At 37.9% G+C, this 15,372-nt stretch overlaps 1 protein-coding gene across 2 annotated transcripts in view; it reads left to right on the top strand.

The window, feature by feature from the left end:
- Positions 1-891: 891 nt before the first annotated feature.
- igdcc4 (immunoglobulin superfamily, DCC subclass, member 4) overlaps positions 892-15,372 on the top strand; it is a 98,680-nt gene continuing 84,199 nt past the window's right edge. For both annotated transcript variants that reach the window (XR_008644112.2, XM_055203600.2), the window contains exon 1: positions 892-1,223. Coding sequence is in view for 1 of the 2 variants with exons in the window: in XM_055203600.2 (XP_055059575.2) it covers positions 1,157-1,223 (67 nt within the window). In the remaining variant the exon portion in view is untranslated. The remainder of the gene's footprint in view (positions 1,224-15,372) is intronic.

The raw sequence follows: 15,372 nt of genomic DNA, 5'->3' as shown, positions 1-15,372 counted from the left end.
TCCCCTTTAAGTAATATTTTTGGACAAAACAATAGCAGTAAATTTACATAGATATTACCACAAGTAGCCTGTAGTTATTTATTAAGTACCTGACAAATAATTCAGTGTAGACTATATCATGTAAACTTCAATTAATATAAAAAGCTATATAATGTGCATGTCAATGAATACAACAACTATTAAATAAACAAAATAATTGCCACATAGTTCAAGGCAAACATTACAATCATTTAAATGCATTTAGCACTTGTAGTGCTTCAAGCTAAATTTCTTAAAATCAGTAGGTATTCCCTGTAGGATCAAACCCATGGTCTTTGCGTAACTAATGCAAAACTGTACCTATTTTAATTTTACATTAATCTGTAGATGCTCTTAGACATGTTCAGAGAAGTCTTATACTTTCTGTTTCCAGTGAGTCTATTGTTAAGCTGACCCCAGCTGGCTGGCAGTGGCTGTGTCAGTGTCCAAAAGATCCAGGATCCTCAGCCTATAGGAGGGTGCACATGTGATCTCTCGCCCCTTCAGACACAAGGAGAGGGGAAATTCTCCAAACCCCTTTGAAGGTCATGGGATAGAGGGTTTTACATACTGGATAGTTTCTTAAGACTTGCATATCGATGAACACGTTTTTGTATAACTATAAATTTAGTGTTTTACAGTCAAGTCGTAATTTTAGAGTTATAACAAATTTTAAAGAAATAACATGAATAGTGAATAAACATCAGCAACACAGCACATGATTTGAATCACTAAATAAATCAATGTAGTGCAAAATAATATATGCATATTTGGGGCATGCAGCGGACATGGACAGGGGGTGTGTGAGGACACTGGCAGCGTTTCATGCAGCTCCAGTGGACACCTAAAGCGGGACTCGTGTGTGTGTGTGTGTGTGTGTGTGCGCGCGCGTGTGTGTGTAAAGAGAGCTAACACACACTACACACACTTAACATTTGGACACAACATGGCGATGAGGCGCCGAGAGACACGACGACTCTTCCCCGACTAACACAAGCACGTTATGTTTATAGGGAAGCACAGTGCAGGGATAAGTGAAAGAGGACATTTGATGTGATTTGCAGTATATGCATGTAGCTTATAGCGGTCATATAAAGCACACACTGCTTTACACCGCTGCTGGAACCAAAAACTGTACATGGCGGTGGAGAATATCTGGATCTTCTGTCTACTTTCCCTGGCTTACTGTGGACTATCCGTGCAAGGTAATAAAGACAACATTTGTCTAACACTTGGTGTTTTCTCGTGCAAGTTGCGTTGTGTGTGCGTTATAAACGGTGGTATAAACGTGTATTTCTTTGTATCTGTCAGGACATGTGAGTAGAGGGACTGGACAGAGAAATTTTGCACCTTGCTTGTTGCAGCTTTTTGTATCGCCTTTACTTTATCTCTTTTTTTTAAAATTTCCTCTAGTTTACTCGTTTTTATTAAAATAGGTGCGGTTTGAACTTTTATGTCACAATAACACCAAATCTTTGTCACTTTTGCAAATCGTATTCCGCGCTCCATCACCGAGTAGCGGATTGATTAAAATAATGACGAAATAAAAAAACGCACGAAGTAATATAGCCTAATGTTTGCTCAGAGGGGCGGATATGTAGCAAGGGGGCTTTAGTTTGGGAATGTAGGACAGGTTCGTTGCCATGTGCCTTAAAGTAACCTCTGGAAGAAGATATGTTGGACTTTAAAATAGAGACAAATAGTCAACGCACATAGAGCAGATAACGCGCACCTATTGGCACAACGTGTTACTATCTGACATAGATTATTTAATACAGGAGTTTTAAATCAGTGCTATGCTTTTGTAGTGTCTGTGAACTATACTATCCTCATAGTTTCATATAAGTTTAATGGCATAGATGTGTTAACAGGACGACAGTGGTGGTGATGTGTTGATATAGCTCGTGCTCAGGGCGGAATCAGTGACTTTAATTCAGTCACAGGCGCAGGAGGAAGAGAGGGGTGGGGAGTGGTCAGAGCCATTTATCCAGAGACTATACACCTTATTTACATAACAAAGAGGAGCACCGAAACACATGGGCACCTCCTGGCATCCAGCAATGCCCTCGTTTCACCGTTGTCCGTGAAGAATAAATGGCAAGCACAGTGATCAAAACACAGTCTCCTATTTTAGCCCCATGAAGGATTTTAAACCCAGTGCTGTAGTAGGAAAGATTAGTTACAGTGGGACAGGACTTTATTTTAAAAGTGTGCGTTAGATTTAGAAAAATATGCATTTTTATTTATTTAAAAACGTTTATTATATGTCAACAACATATAACAATCTTTATATGCCCTAGTCTAGGCTATACTTTAAATAGTATTTTCAGTTATTTATCTAATATTTATTAACTGATTTTTGATCAATTGCTGATATAACAAACTGATAGCCTGTTAAGTAATTGTATAAAGGCACTTATATAGCAGTTGGATAATGTCTGTTGTATAATGCACTGTTTTTCTTGTAGTAAAAGAAATGAAATTGTCAAAACAAAATGAAATCTATACAAAATAAAGTTTATCAGACATTCGTCATGTATAATGTAGAGAGAAAAGCCAAACAAAAATCCGATCTGTGCATCCCAAATTTTGATAAAAAAGCACTTGTCCTTCAGATTTGCATGGTACTATGAATGCTGTCAAGACATGAAATGTAGAAGCAGGATCTAAGTGCAGATAGTTGCACTGACATGACATACAACTTAGAACATGACCAAGAAACAGCACCTAAAATCTACAAAACCATCAAAAGACAAAGGCAACATGTGGGCTATATATACAGGGTTCCCACACCTTAGTTAACTTCAAATTCAAGGACCTTTCAAGGACTTTCCAGGTCCAATACCCTCAAATTCAAGGACTAAATGTGGGGACACATTTCAAGTAAGATCAAGGTTACATCGTGTTACCTTTTAAGATACATTGTTACGGTTCCCTTTCGAGGGAACTCGCGCTGCGTCACTGCAGTGAAACTTTGGGAACGCCTCCAATGGTAAGTGCGTCTGAATGTGTATATCAAATTCAACCAATGGTGAGGCTTAAAAACAAAGACCGGGTGACATGGGAGCCAGGAAGTATATCGCTATCTGAAATATTGCCAAAAACAGCGTTACAGGGATGCAGGAACTATGGCAAGGGAGATGCAGCGTCTCGTTCCCTTCTCAGAGAACAACAGTTATACGTAACGTTTCCATGTGTCAAACACAACTATGCAAAAAAGCATTTTGGTATGAATCAAAATTCGCATACAGAAGATATAACAGTTTAGCACATGTGCTTAAAAAGTCTAGAATTTTTATGATATTATCCTACACTACACAAGGAATAATATGTTTTTCAGAAAACTTCTTGCATAAAATAGATTCAAGCACTTTTAATGACCTGTATCTATGTATGTATATTTTCAAAAACTTCCCAGGGCCTTGAATTTTCAAGGATTTCAAGGAACCGTGGGAACCCTGTATATAAATGATAATCAAGGGAACCAAGACACACCTACAAACAATTAGAATAGGGTTGTCAGAAACAGGAGGCAGAACCCAAGCGCAGACGATTCCGGGGTTAACAAGAAACACTTTATTGACAGGACAAAACAAAGAAAACAAAACCCACAAGGGGGCAAACAACAGTTACAAGATACTACGAGTCTCCGACACTAGACAGACTTAACACTAAACTAAACCTAAGATATTGAGATATTGAGGTTTGTTTTTCTTCCCATGTTGCAGTATAGACCTTTCTCACAACTTCCGTATTTATGACCGGAAATACGCAATCGTCGCGGAAATCTACTTCCTCCGCAGTCAATGCAATGTAAAAAGCCGTATCTGTTCCATTAATTCCCTGTTGATGGTGAAGTTAGACAGAAGTGGATTCAGGCTATCCGGTGAGATTGAGGACCTAACTTCACCATAAGAAAGGGGAGCACTTATGTATGCAGCAAACCGTTCACTAAAGACGACTACATTTTAGGGCTCACTGGGTCGCCGCTTGCAACCAAATGCTGTCTCTACCCATTTTTCTTGGAACGAGTTCACCCCGACACACAAACATACGATCACAGACATAACCAGACAAAAATGTTAACTAATAATGATATCTTACGGCTAACGTTATTGTTGCTACACACAAGACGTTCACTTGGAAAACCATAGGCAGTAATTGAAGGTAATATGTACCATAATGCTTCATTCAAAGCAGCCTATAATGTTTTAGTAAGGTAGTCTATATCATCTACTATACATACATTATGTTTAAATGGACACTCTAATAATGTGTTATTTTAGTTGACAGTTCAGTAACAGTTGGACTCGCTCTCTACTTACCTTGATATTTATAGACAAATTCTTCATGGAAAAAGATTTCCTCTATTAGTCGTGTCACATCAGCAAATGTAATATTTGGCAAATCCGTTAACGAAGTTGTGTAGACTTTTTGATCCATTTTAAACTTGCCCGGGTTTGTGATTTTCTAATGTGTTGACGCTTGACAGGAACTCCGCTTTCACGACGATTACGTATTTCCGGTTACTGTGAGAAAGGTCTATTCATAATATACTTTGGATATCTACAATATAGTCTTGGAGATCTACATTGCTTTAAGGTTTACTCTCAGCTCAACACTTCTGAAATAGCTAGTCTTTGGGGGGTTCATTTAAAAATTACCGGCAGGTGTGTTAGACAGTGTTTGCAAAAGTTAACTTGGCAGAATACAGCTATTAAATCTTCAGGAGCTGGATTGGACACCTAAAATAACAAAAGGGATGAGAGGCAAATGCTTTTAGACATGTTTGTTAGGCTGTGATGTGTAGTATTTTGACAGGTGTAACTACAAGAGAGGCCGTAAGCAAATATATGACTGAGAAAAGTTGGAGGTGTGGCGGTACGAGGGTCAGTTGTTGTTACCTTGTCAGACAGGTTGGTAGTCAACATTCATCTTTAGAGTGACCGTGCATGTAACATCCATGTTTTCTCACAGCAATTTGTTGGTCATGCACGCTAAGATTTGTACATATAAATTCACTACAGAAAATGATATGCCCCTCTTCTGAGAAGTGTGGGCTTCCCCGAGGCTGTGTGCCAGGTTTACAGAGAGAGAGAGAGAGAGAGAGAGAGAGAGAGAGAGGAATGCTGGAGAATGTGGGTGATTGGGGTGAACTTCCTCACTTTTTCTCTCTTGCTCTCTTTCAAATTCAAAACAAACTTCATTGGCATGACTGCAGTACAGTACTGCCAAAGCAATGGGCATTAAAAATAACAGAAATACTTACAAATATGACAAGAGAAAAGATAAGGGAATATCAAGGTTGACACACACACTGACACTTGTATCTGTAAATGCTACTGACTGTTTTAGCTTGTCTCTTTTTCTCCTCTTCTTTAAATCCCTAGACAGAATGTTTGGCTTTTCTAGAAGAAAATATCACCTAGAAGTTTGTACAAAACCAGAGTGAACCCTTAGTGACTAGCAATGTTCAGTGTGCTGTGATGATACACTTGCCAGACAGCGCTTCTCAACTTTAAAAACACCAGCTGAGGTTTTGCTTTCTCATGGAAAGCTTCACCGCCGTGTTATCTAAAACCCCATTCACACAGCACTTTGGTCCCAGAAAATTTCTGCAAAATCGGTAGAGAGGAGGGAGCACCGCATCACATGCTCCTTATGATCTTGTCATAAAAATGCACATGCGTGATTTCTCAAAAGAAAAATCATGAATAATTAGCAAACTTCTTAATAAATAATTAGCAAACACATGTGCCATAAAAAAATATGGCACATGTGTTTAGGGGATCTTTACGCTATGTGTGTGAATGCTGTGTGCAGCAGGAGGGTTTTAAGCCAGGAGGGGTTTTCTCCTAGGGGTTTTATTTCAACCCCTGGGGAGTCAGCTGACATTGGCTTAACTTAGCACCCTCTTCTATGCATTACATTATTCCTACGCTCACTAGTACGGTTTAATCTTAGTCGCTGTATTCTGCTGCTTATGTTGTCAATTGATTTTTCTGTGTTTTCTCCTGCATCTATTCATGTAAATTTGCTTTGAAACAATTAAACAATTGTGAAAAGTGCTTTATAAATAAAATTGAATTGAATTGAATTGAATGCACGCACAGATTCCGGAAAATCATTGGCAGTGTGAATGAACAAATAATTAAACGATCCCGGATAAATCCCGGACGCAATTTCAGTGTATTTTCCGTAATCTCTGTGTGAAAAAGGCGTAACATTCCTTTCTTCTCCTACAAGGCTGTATGCAGCTGCCTGCTTTTAAAGATACACTAGAAATTAGAAAAAGTTTAAGATTTGAGGTCAGAGGGCATGATATACGTGGTCTATAACTAGAGATTGGCCTACAGATACTGATAACTAAGTGAGGAAACAGACAGATAATAGTTTTTAAATTAGTGTGATATAGTGTTGACCTTTGAACCCTAAACCAAAAAAACAAAAAAAAGTTACATACAAAAAATTAACCATCCTAACCCCAAGCGACAATGGTTTAAAAATCAGAAGACAAAAAGTATAAACCAATACAGACATCCTAACCCAAACAAGAACTCTAACCCCAACCCCAAGCGACAATGGTTTAAAAATTGGAAAAAAATTGGAGTAGTTACTGTCCAGAAGCGGCATGATCCTGCCAATCGTCGCATAACGTGATGGCATCACCTTCCGGGATTCCCTTTCGTCTATATCCGGCGCTGAAGGATTAGCATGAAAGCAACCGAGTTCCCCTTTCGTCGATATAGTGACGCATAGGGGCACCCTTCGCGTCTTTATATTGATGCTGAAGGCGTTTGAACATGCTTCAGATTTTGACGCCTTGGGGAGTGAGAATGTGTTGCAACATAGCAGTCTTGACTAGGCATGGGCCGGTTACCGGTTTCAAGGTATACCGAGGTTTTAAACAGTCAAGGTTTCAAAACCACTAAAATGTTCTGTGATACCGTTTCCAAGGTATGAGCTGTGTTTATACAAAATTCCTTAAATCTTTAAGTCATGTGATTGATTTGATGTTTACATTTAATATACATTACCAAAATATTATATATTCTTTGAAAGCGTATTATAATTTAAAGCAACACTATGTAGTTTTTTTACCTTTAAATAATGTCTCTAAAATTATTTCAGTGATAGAACAACTTCTAACTGGACAAATTGTACTGTTGCTGCAACCTGAGCAGCCTCCTAGCTGCTACAAGCACACTCTGAAAGTGGTGGTGGAGGGTAGGAAACACAGCCCCGCCCCTCCCCCCTGCCTGCAAAAGAGTGTCTGATACCAGGCACTGTTGCGCTTTTCAACCACATGGGGGAGCTGTAAGTCATTTTTACATGGAAACTACATAGTGTTGCTTTAAAGGCTTTTCAAAATGACACGTGAAACTATGGTATTTTTGCTAAAGGTAATCATACCGCCAGAATCTTATACCGGCCCATGCCTAGTTTTGACATGGTCTGACTCTCACAAGTGTTACGGACACCATGTGATAATCAACAGTTCGGTACAACATAGCCTGTCCCACAGAATGGAAAGGGTTAATATTTTGTGCTCCATAGCATTTGTTTTCAGCCTCGTCACTGGATGTGCTGTGTAATCTTTCTGTAATACTGCTGCAGCACTTCTGCCATTACCTCTATTGGGTATCACTTCATGACCTTGTTTAGCCTCCTCTTTGCAAAGTCTTAATATCGTTTAATACCTAATACCCTAGTCCCAGACTAAAAATGCATGTTTAAGATGCCTTAATACAAAAAAATACATATTGCATAACATGTATCAGTGACAAATTTTTCTTAAGATGCACAATAATAGTGTAATACTGTAAATGTCCTAACATAACTAAAACCTAGTCCTGGATTAATCTAAATTATGTTAATACTTGCTTCCAATTGTTTGGTAATTTATGTTAAAAATACTGTCATAAGAGTGACTTTGTAGCTTATTTGTCTTTAAAATTGTTTAAAGTTTAAATGATTGTGATTTTCATATCTTTCTTTTAGTGGTAGATTGATATGTTGTTGTTTTTTTTGCCAGTGCCAGTACTGATATTAAATGGCGCCTATGGTCCAATTCACATTTTCACATTTCCTTTGCTACAAAAATGTACGGTATGTGGAAAATAATGTGTTTTTTGAACCATAAACTACTTACACCGAATACACAAAATAACTTTGTTTTTAAGCAATGAAATAGGTGCCCTTTAAGAAAGCAGTATATCTGATTTGCCGTACAAATGTATAACACAAAGCAGAGACAAACAGAAAGTTGGTGAAACTAAATTAAAATTGAAATGCATAATATTTATTTATAAATATACCCTTGAAAATATTTTACAAGACATACGTACTGTGAATCTGACACCTAACATCAATTCATGTAACTTTAAAAAGTGAATACTGATTGATCATTTAACTGTCTGTCAGACTTTGGCTTTACATTTGAGTATATTTTCATTACGAACAACCAATTTAAGGAATAGAAAGATTCACTGGCCGATTGAAATGATAAAAAAATATTTCAACCACTGCAATTCAGTACATCAGTCTTTCACTACTTTCTTTATATCTTTTGATATTAAAAGAATAGGACAGTAACATACATAATATTCTCCTCCTCCATATCTGTTGCTTGTAAGTTCTGTTCTAAAATAATTCACAGAACTGACACAACAGATTTGACATAAAAGTATGTATTTACCTCAATTGCTAACATAAGCCGTGAAGTCTCTTATTTCGTTCAATTGAGCTCTCTGTTTTTACTTTTGGGCTTGGAATATCACAGTTGATGTGGTTTGTTTTATATAACTTGGTCTGGTTTTTTGGTTTGTGTCGATGTGGTTGTTTAGACAGGAATTCAATCCTCCATGTATTTTGCCTTTGCCAGGCTGTTGAATTATTTTCGGCAGAAGGAAGTACGGCTCGTTCAAGGAAGTTATTCATTATCCTACTTCCTGTCAGTCTTTACAAAGGTCTGCCGCAGGTTGTTGACCCTAGAAAAGGTTGAAAGATCTCTTCATTGATCTCTGTAATGCACTTACTGTTTTAACTAGTGACACCTGAAAATATTTGGGTTGATGTCAAATGAAAAAGTTACATGCTCTGTACCATGTGCAGATTTCAATAAGAATCCATAAAATGATGTTTGGAGGCATATCAATGAAGCCGATTGTGCTTAGTTCTCAATGTTCTGTGTTGCAATGGCTGTTTGAGTTTAACATTTGTACACATGGACTTCAGGGATACTGTGACCTGGATAACAGCTGTCAAAATCTATCAGCATGTGACTCGACCAGAGAAAGACCCTCAGAAGGGTCAAAGAGAGATGAAAATATAAAAAGGACAAGAATTAGTGGATGAAAGAGTTGGCAAGGTTAATGGATACTTTGTATCAAGTTTTAATCATTTAAAGAGATCGTTCACCCAGAAAATTAAAATTATCATAATTATTTCACTCTCATGATGTTTCAAACCTGCATAAATGTTATTTTTCTGATGAACACGAAGATAATTTGAGGAATATTTGTTACCAAACCGATCATGAGCCCAATTCACTTATAGTAGGAAAAAGAATACTATGGAAGTGAATGGGGCTCATGAACGGTTTGGTTACAAACATTCCTCAAAATGTCTTTCTTCATGTTCATCAAAACAAAGAAATTTATACAGGTTTGAATCAACATGAGGATGAGTAAATTATGACCGAATTTTCATTTTGGAATGATCTTTCCCTTTAAACCAGCTTATTTAAAAGTGACTTCTTATTTAAAGTTCTTACATAGGTGGAAGAACATATGTGAGATATCCTTTAACATAATATTAATTATTGATGTTTGTTTAACGGGTTAATTAAGTGTGATTTATTATAAGACAAATGAACATGATAAAAATTCATGAAATTCTTCATACTCTCTGACTTGTATGCATAGTCATAGTCATGGTCTTTGTAGTCCTGTCACATTTCCCCACCCTAATTGTCTCCAGGACGGGATGTAACGATTAAATCGCGTGTCCCATTGAAAATGTCTGAAATCGATTCTGAATCGCAAGGCTGCAATTCTTTGTTTCATGCACAGCTTGTGCGTGTACTACGGCATTTGGTCAGTAAGAAGTCTTTATCAATCTAAAATCATTATGAGTCGGGGTCGTTTATAACATGCATTTAAAAAAGCAACACTCGTTAAATAAAAATCATTCAAAATAGTCATTATCATCATGAAAATACCTGAAACAATTAGAAGAACAGTGATTTAAATATTTCTGTAGACATTTCCTGCAATAGCGTTTGTAATGCTGCTACTTCTGTGGCACAAAGGAGTTTCTGCATGAGAGCGCCCTCTGGCGTTCAGATGTGCCGGGATTTCACCGTAATTCATTCAAATTCATTCATTGAGAAAATGCGCATTTGCACGATTAATCGTTACACCCCTATCTCCAGGTGTGTCTTGTTATTTTTTATTAGTCTGTGTACAAATTCGCCTGTGTTTGCAGTTATCTGTGGTTAGTAAGTGTATGTATTCTTTGCTTTCTCCATGTTCACAGTCTGGATTATGGTCTTAATATTTGGATTATTAAACTTAATATATATAATGTCTATGGCTTGACCGCTTACTTCCTGAGAACTGGCTCAAAAGAACGTTTAATTTTACGAACCGAACATCACTATTTTGAACAGCTTTATTACACTTTATTACACTCGGTGCAGGGAGCTTTTAGATGCAGGGCATTGGGACAAAATGCAATGCATCTCCTGGGCTACATACTGTACTACATTCTCCTGAAGGCGCATACACAAAATCTATGTGGGGTTTTAAAATTCTGGCGGTGCGTGTACAGTATGCGTGCATTCTTCTGATTACGAAAATTGCATCACGTGCACTGTATGCGGACTCTTTGTGTGTGTATGGTGGCTTCAGTCCCATAGATTTGAGTTAATACAATGTAATACAGTTGTTTTAAGCTTCTCAAGATTTGAAATTGCAACTTTTTGGAACATAGCTTTAGTTTTTTCTTTAAGTAGATAGGAGCTGTACTTGCATGACTGGAAATAACTGCCCAGGTGCTTTCCCAATATGGTCACCAAATTGATGGACTTGTCCTAAAGGGACTTACTGATTAAGAACTCTATTGTAAAATGGATTCTTGTGGGCTGTAGGCCAGTGATCAGCTTCTGTTCAGTGACATGGAAATAAAACAACACATTGACTTCTAAAACGACTAAGCCGGTTTTTCTAATGTATTTTCAATGCATTTCTAGCCTGCCACAATAATGAAATATATTTGAATGAGGTTTTCAGTAAATATTTTTATATGTGATTACTATGTGATTATAAAAAAAATCTTACAAATGTATATTTAAGCAGTATTGTGATATTAAGGTGCATATTATGCCGCCCCCTTATAGTTGGCCATTGAGGAGAGCTACTTATTTCCCAAAAAAGTTAAATATATAGTGCAAATTAACACAAAATAAAATTATTTATTTTTACTATTTCACTGATATTCATATTATAATTTATAAAAACTTGTGTGTGTGTGTCATATGCATGTGTCTGGGGTGCCACCCAACCGAGTCTCTGTAGGTCAGCAAACTTGTTAAAAGCATGTGACTTGAGCCTGAGCTCCAATTGGCTTGTTTCAGATCCCCCTTGGGGCGCAGCAATGTGCGCCCCAAACCTTCCAACTTATGTTGTAAGCGAATCGATATTGTTTTTAATGTTTTTGATCTAATGTGATTGGACCGTGATTAGACCGTTTATCCTTACAAATCACCCTTTACAAGTAGTTTAGTTAGAATAAATAAAGGATTAAGGGCTTGGACCAGACCGACCAGCAGGAGTCAAGTCATTGCGGTCAAGCTTACACTGTGCTCTTCCAGCAGTTATGGCAAACAGAGTTGGCTAGCTGGGTGCTATGTAAGTCATGCCTTTTATTGTTTTCCCTGTTTGCTGTTTCAAAGTCTGCATGTGTGAATTTTGTGTCGCTGGCTTTGCGTGGACATGATAAGAGTGAGAGCTCAGATAATCCGGTATATTACATGGCTTGGTCGACTGTGTTGCTTTTTTTTATGAAATTTACCCATCAAATGCCAGAATGCCACTGGATTTAAGGGAACTTCGGGCTGTTGGACTGTGTGTTTTGTGTTGTGAGGGAAAACATGTGCGTGTGCTGCGCTATTAAAGCAAATAGAAACGTACTGGCCTCTGATTAGGCAACTTTACTTGTTGTGTGTGTGTTGATTTTAACTGTAGACTTTAATCAACAGTAACATTTTCAGCATTTTTGCTAAGCAGTAATGATATTCATCACCTGATAATGGCTATTACTACAGTAAAGGTTTGATTTTGAGTTTGTTTGCACCTCCCAAAAAATGCTTAGCACCAGCTGCCACTGTGGGTCTTTAAATGGTCTCTCCAAAGTCAAATGAGGGTGCAGGTGCTATACAGGTTTAAAGAAGCTGAGACTTTTAGTTTGTGATGAGAGCTATGAAAAGAGCTCCGCTCTAACAGACAAACAGACTGATAGATAGATACAGTACACACACACACACACACACACACACACACACACACACTCATACACTGAACAGCTTCAAGGCAACATGTAAATCGCATTGCAATTTATGTATGCTTTCCTTGCTGTCATATCTTAGTACTTATTGAATGGAAGTCATTGACTTGAGCAATGAGATGAGCTATCGTATGTGTTTACCGTATACTGCTACAGTTGCATAATTGTCAATGAAGCTTATCAACTTTGTTCAGTGTAAGTCCGCAACACAGCAGTTTGTAAATGACAAAGGATCAATGGATGGACTCTGAGTGATGAGATTGGCCCGACTGAGGATGCAGGTAATTTAGTGGAGCTTGGGAAAGAAAATTATTAGTTCGAAATGGCGGTGTTACTGATGTGTCTAGTGTCATCATCATAATCAGATAAATGACAAAATGAGTATTTTAACAAAGAAATGATGTATCTTGAACATCTTGATAGTTGTCCTTATGCATCTGTGTATAAAATCAATTTTATATCTATGTGCAAGTGAAATTGTATAATGAGCAAAATGTAAGAAAATGAGAGGGTAAGGTATGTATCAGTGCATGCATGACGTGTGTGAGAGAGTGTGTGACGCTTCACACATTTTGGTCTTTTCCTCATGACGCTGGTTGAGTAAACAGTCATACGATCGCATTCCTTCCATTCCATGCTGCTGTCCACTCGGTCACATGACCACACAGGAGGGCACAAAGTGGGGTGGGCAGGCATGTCTCGGGATGAGAAGCAGCGCATCACGAAGGAAGATTTTGATTGGGGACGCAGACAAACTCATCAACATCTGTTTACAAGGATTTTTTTATCAACAGAAGCATTAAACATGTCAAATGCAGAAAGCAATACAATTCTTTGCTTGCGAAGAGGCATTGAGATTTATAACCTTGCCATTTCACCAGATGTTTGCCTTTCAGTGCTTAACTTGATAATATTCAGCAAAAGACTGCCTGTATTCACTCTCATTTCCCTTAATCTCGTTAAACCCTGATTATTTAAAAGACTTAAATAATTACCTTGGCAAAGTTAAAAACCCAGCTGAAAGGGCAACAAAAAAATCTATCACTTCAATTGCGCTTTATAAATACTTGTTTTTAGTGTATGTAGGTTGTTGGTATGCGTGTGTGGATATATGTTGCTGAACATATTGACTGAACCTGTGGCAGTATTGAGCCAAGCGGGACCCCTGCCCTACTCTTGTGTTTTGGACTGTAAGGTCCACTGAAAAGCCCATAAAAAAACATTGCTGTTATTTCAACTCTGCAGGATATGCAGGAATGAGCACACAATAGGACAGTCACCACACACATTGAGAGCCAGTCGATTCGATTCAAATGTGCTTTATTGGCATGAAAAGGTACATTGTATTGCCAGAGAAAACAAACAATAAAGAAAATGTAAAAAGTACAAACATAATCTATACATTCTAGCTTTTGAAATACCATATGTACCGTAGGTGTCTTCCTTAGGGTTTGAACCCATGACCTTTGTGCTACTAACGCAATGCTTCACCAGTTGAGTTGCAGGAACACCTACAAAACATCTGCTACTTACTTTCTAATGAGATTCAATTGTCAGGTTTCCTTTGCTTGTTCTACAGTATGTTCTAACAAATCGCTTGCACTTCCTGACTGTCTCATTTTCTTCTCTGCTTTTGATCTTGCCCCAGGAAAATTCCCAGTATTTAATATGCATGGACAGATAACATCAAAACATATCATGTTAGAACTTTCTGTGTGTGGTTTACTGATAAAGAGGTGCTGCCGAACTTCCGCAACTGGTGTGACTGTTACCTCTTATCATGCAGATAGCACCTATGACAATAGAAGTGTGTTCGCCAGGTTGTAGAGACGTGGTACTGCGTTTTTCATTTGATCATTTAGTTCTAAAAGACTTTTCCTTGGTGAACAGCCTTACTAACTACAATACAGTGTTAAAGCTTAACTTTATAGTTATTTGTTTGTATGTGTGTGTGAGCGTCATGTGTGCTGCAGCAAAAGTTGATGTGGTGGTACGGCTGTGGAGGATGTATAGTCAGTCAATTTCTCTTTATATTTTTCAGTGTATTCCAATCAAAAACTTAGCCTGGGTGCCAGCTAGGGCTGCACGATTTGGGTAATTTTTCCCATTGCGGTTATTGATGCTAATATTGTGATGTGCGATTGCGATTATACTAAATGGTATCATGAGTCAACTTGATGGGTTTTAAGGAAAATCCACACACAGTTTAGCTAAAATGTGTATTTGTAAAACTATAAATGTTTTCGTATTGCCACGTGATGTAGCAACTGCTCAGTGTCAGTAATCCTAAATCCAAAATACCGCCATACAACAGACATCGTTTTTTTTAGCTACCAGATCACTGTCAAACTCCTCTGCATCCATCTTCGCTCAGGTATAAGTGACGACGCACACCACACACGTGCATGCCACACGTGCATTGCCTTTTTTGTTCGTTTTTCTTTCTTTTTTTAAACAGCAAGGAAAATCATCAAACTGTTATCAGAAAGTTGTGTGTTAACAAGTCCACACATTTATTTATTTAATATAATTGCAACATTTTGCTGTCATATAATCGCACAGGCTGACATCGCGATTGCGATGCGATTAATTGTGCTGCACTAGTGCCAGCCGAACTTAGCCCCTCCCACAACATTTCAGGTCATGAAGTTCGGTCTGGTGTCGCTTCGTTGTGGCTGGTCGAACCAATCAAATTGTCAGGGCGGGCTTTATATGATGACGGACCGATGATCAACAGTAACTTAATCAACCACGTCACCAAAGTGCGCTTGTGTTGAATCCACTTAC

This window comes from Misgurnus anguillicaudatus, chromosome 21 (genome assembly GCF_027580225.2).
Source record: "Misgurnus anguillicaudatus chromosome 21, ASM2758022v2, whole genome shotgun sequence".
Classification (NCBI taxonomy): Eukaryota; Metazoa; Chordata; class Actinopteri; order Cypriniformes; family Cobitidae; genus Misgurnus; species Misgurnus anguillicaudatus.
Note: the sequence above shows the minus strand (reverse complement) of the source record. Positions and strands in the feature narration are given on the sequence as shown.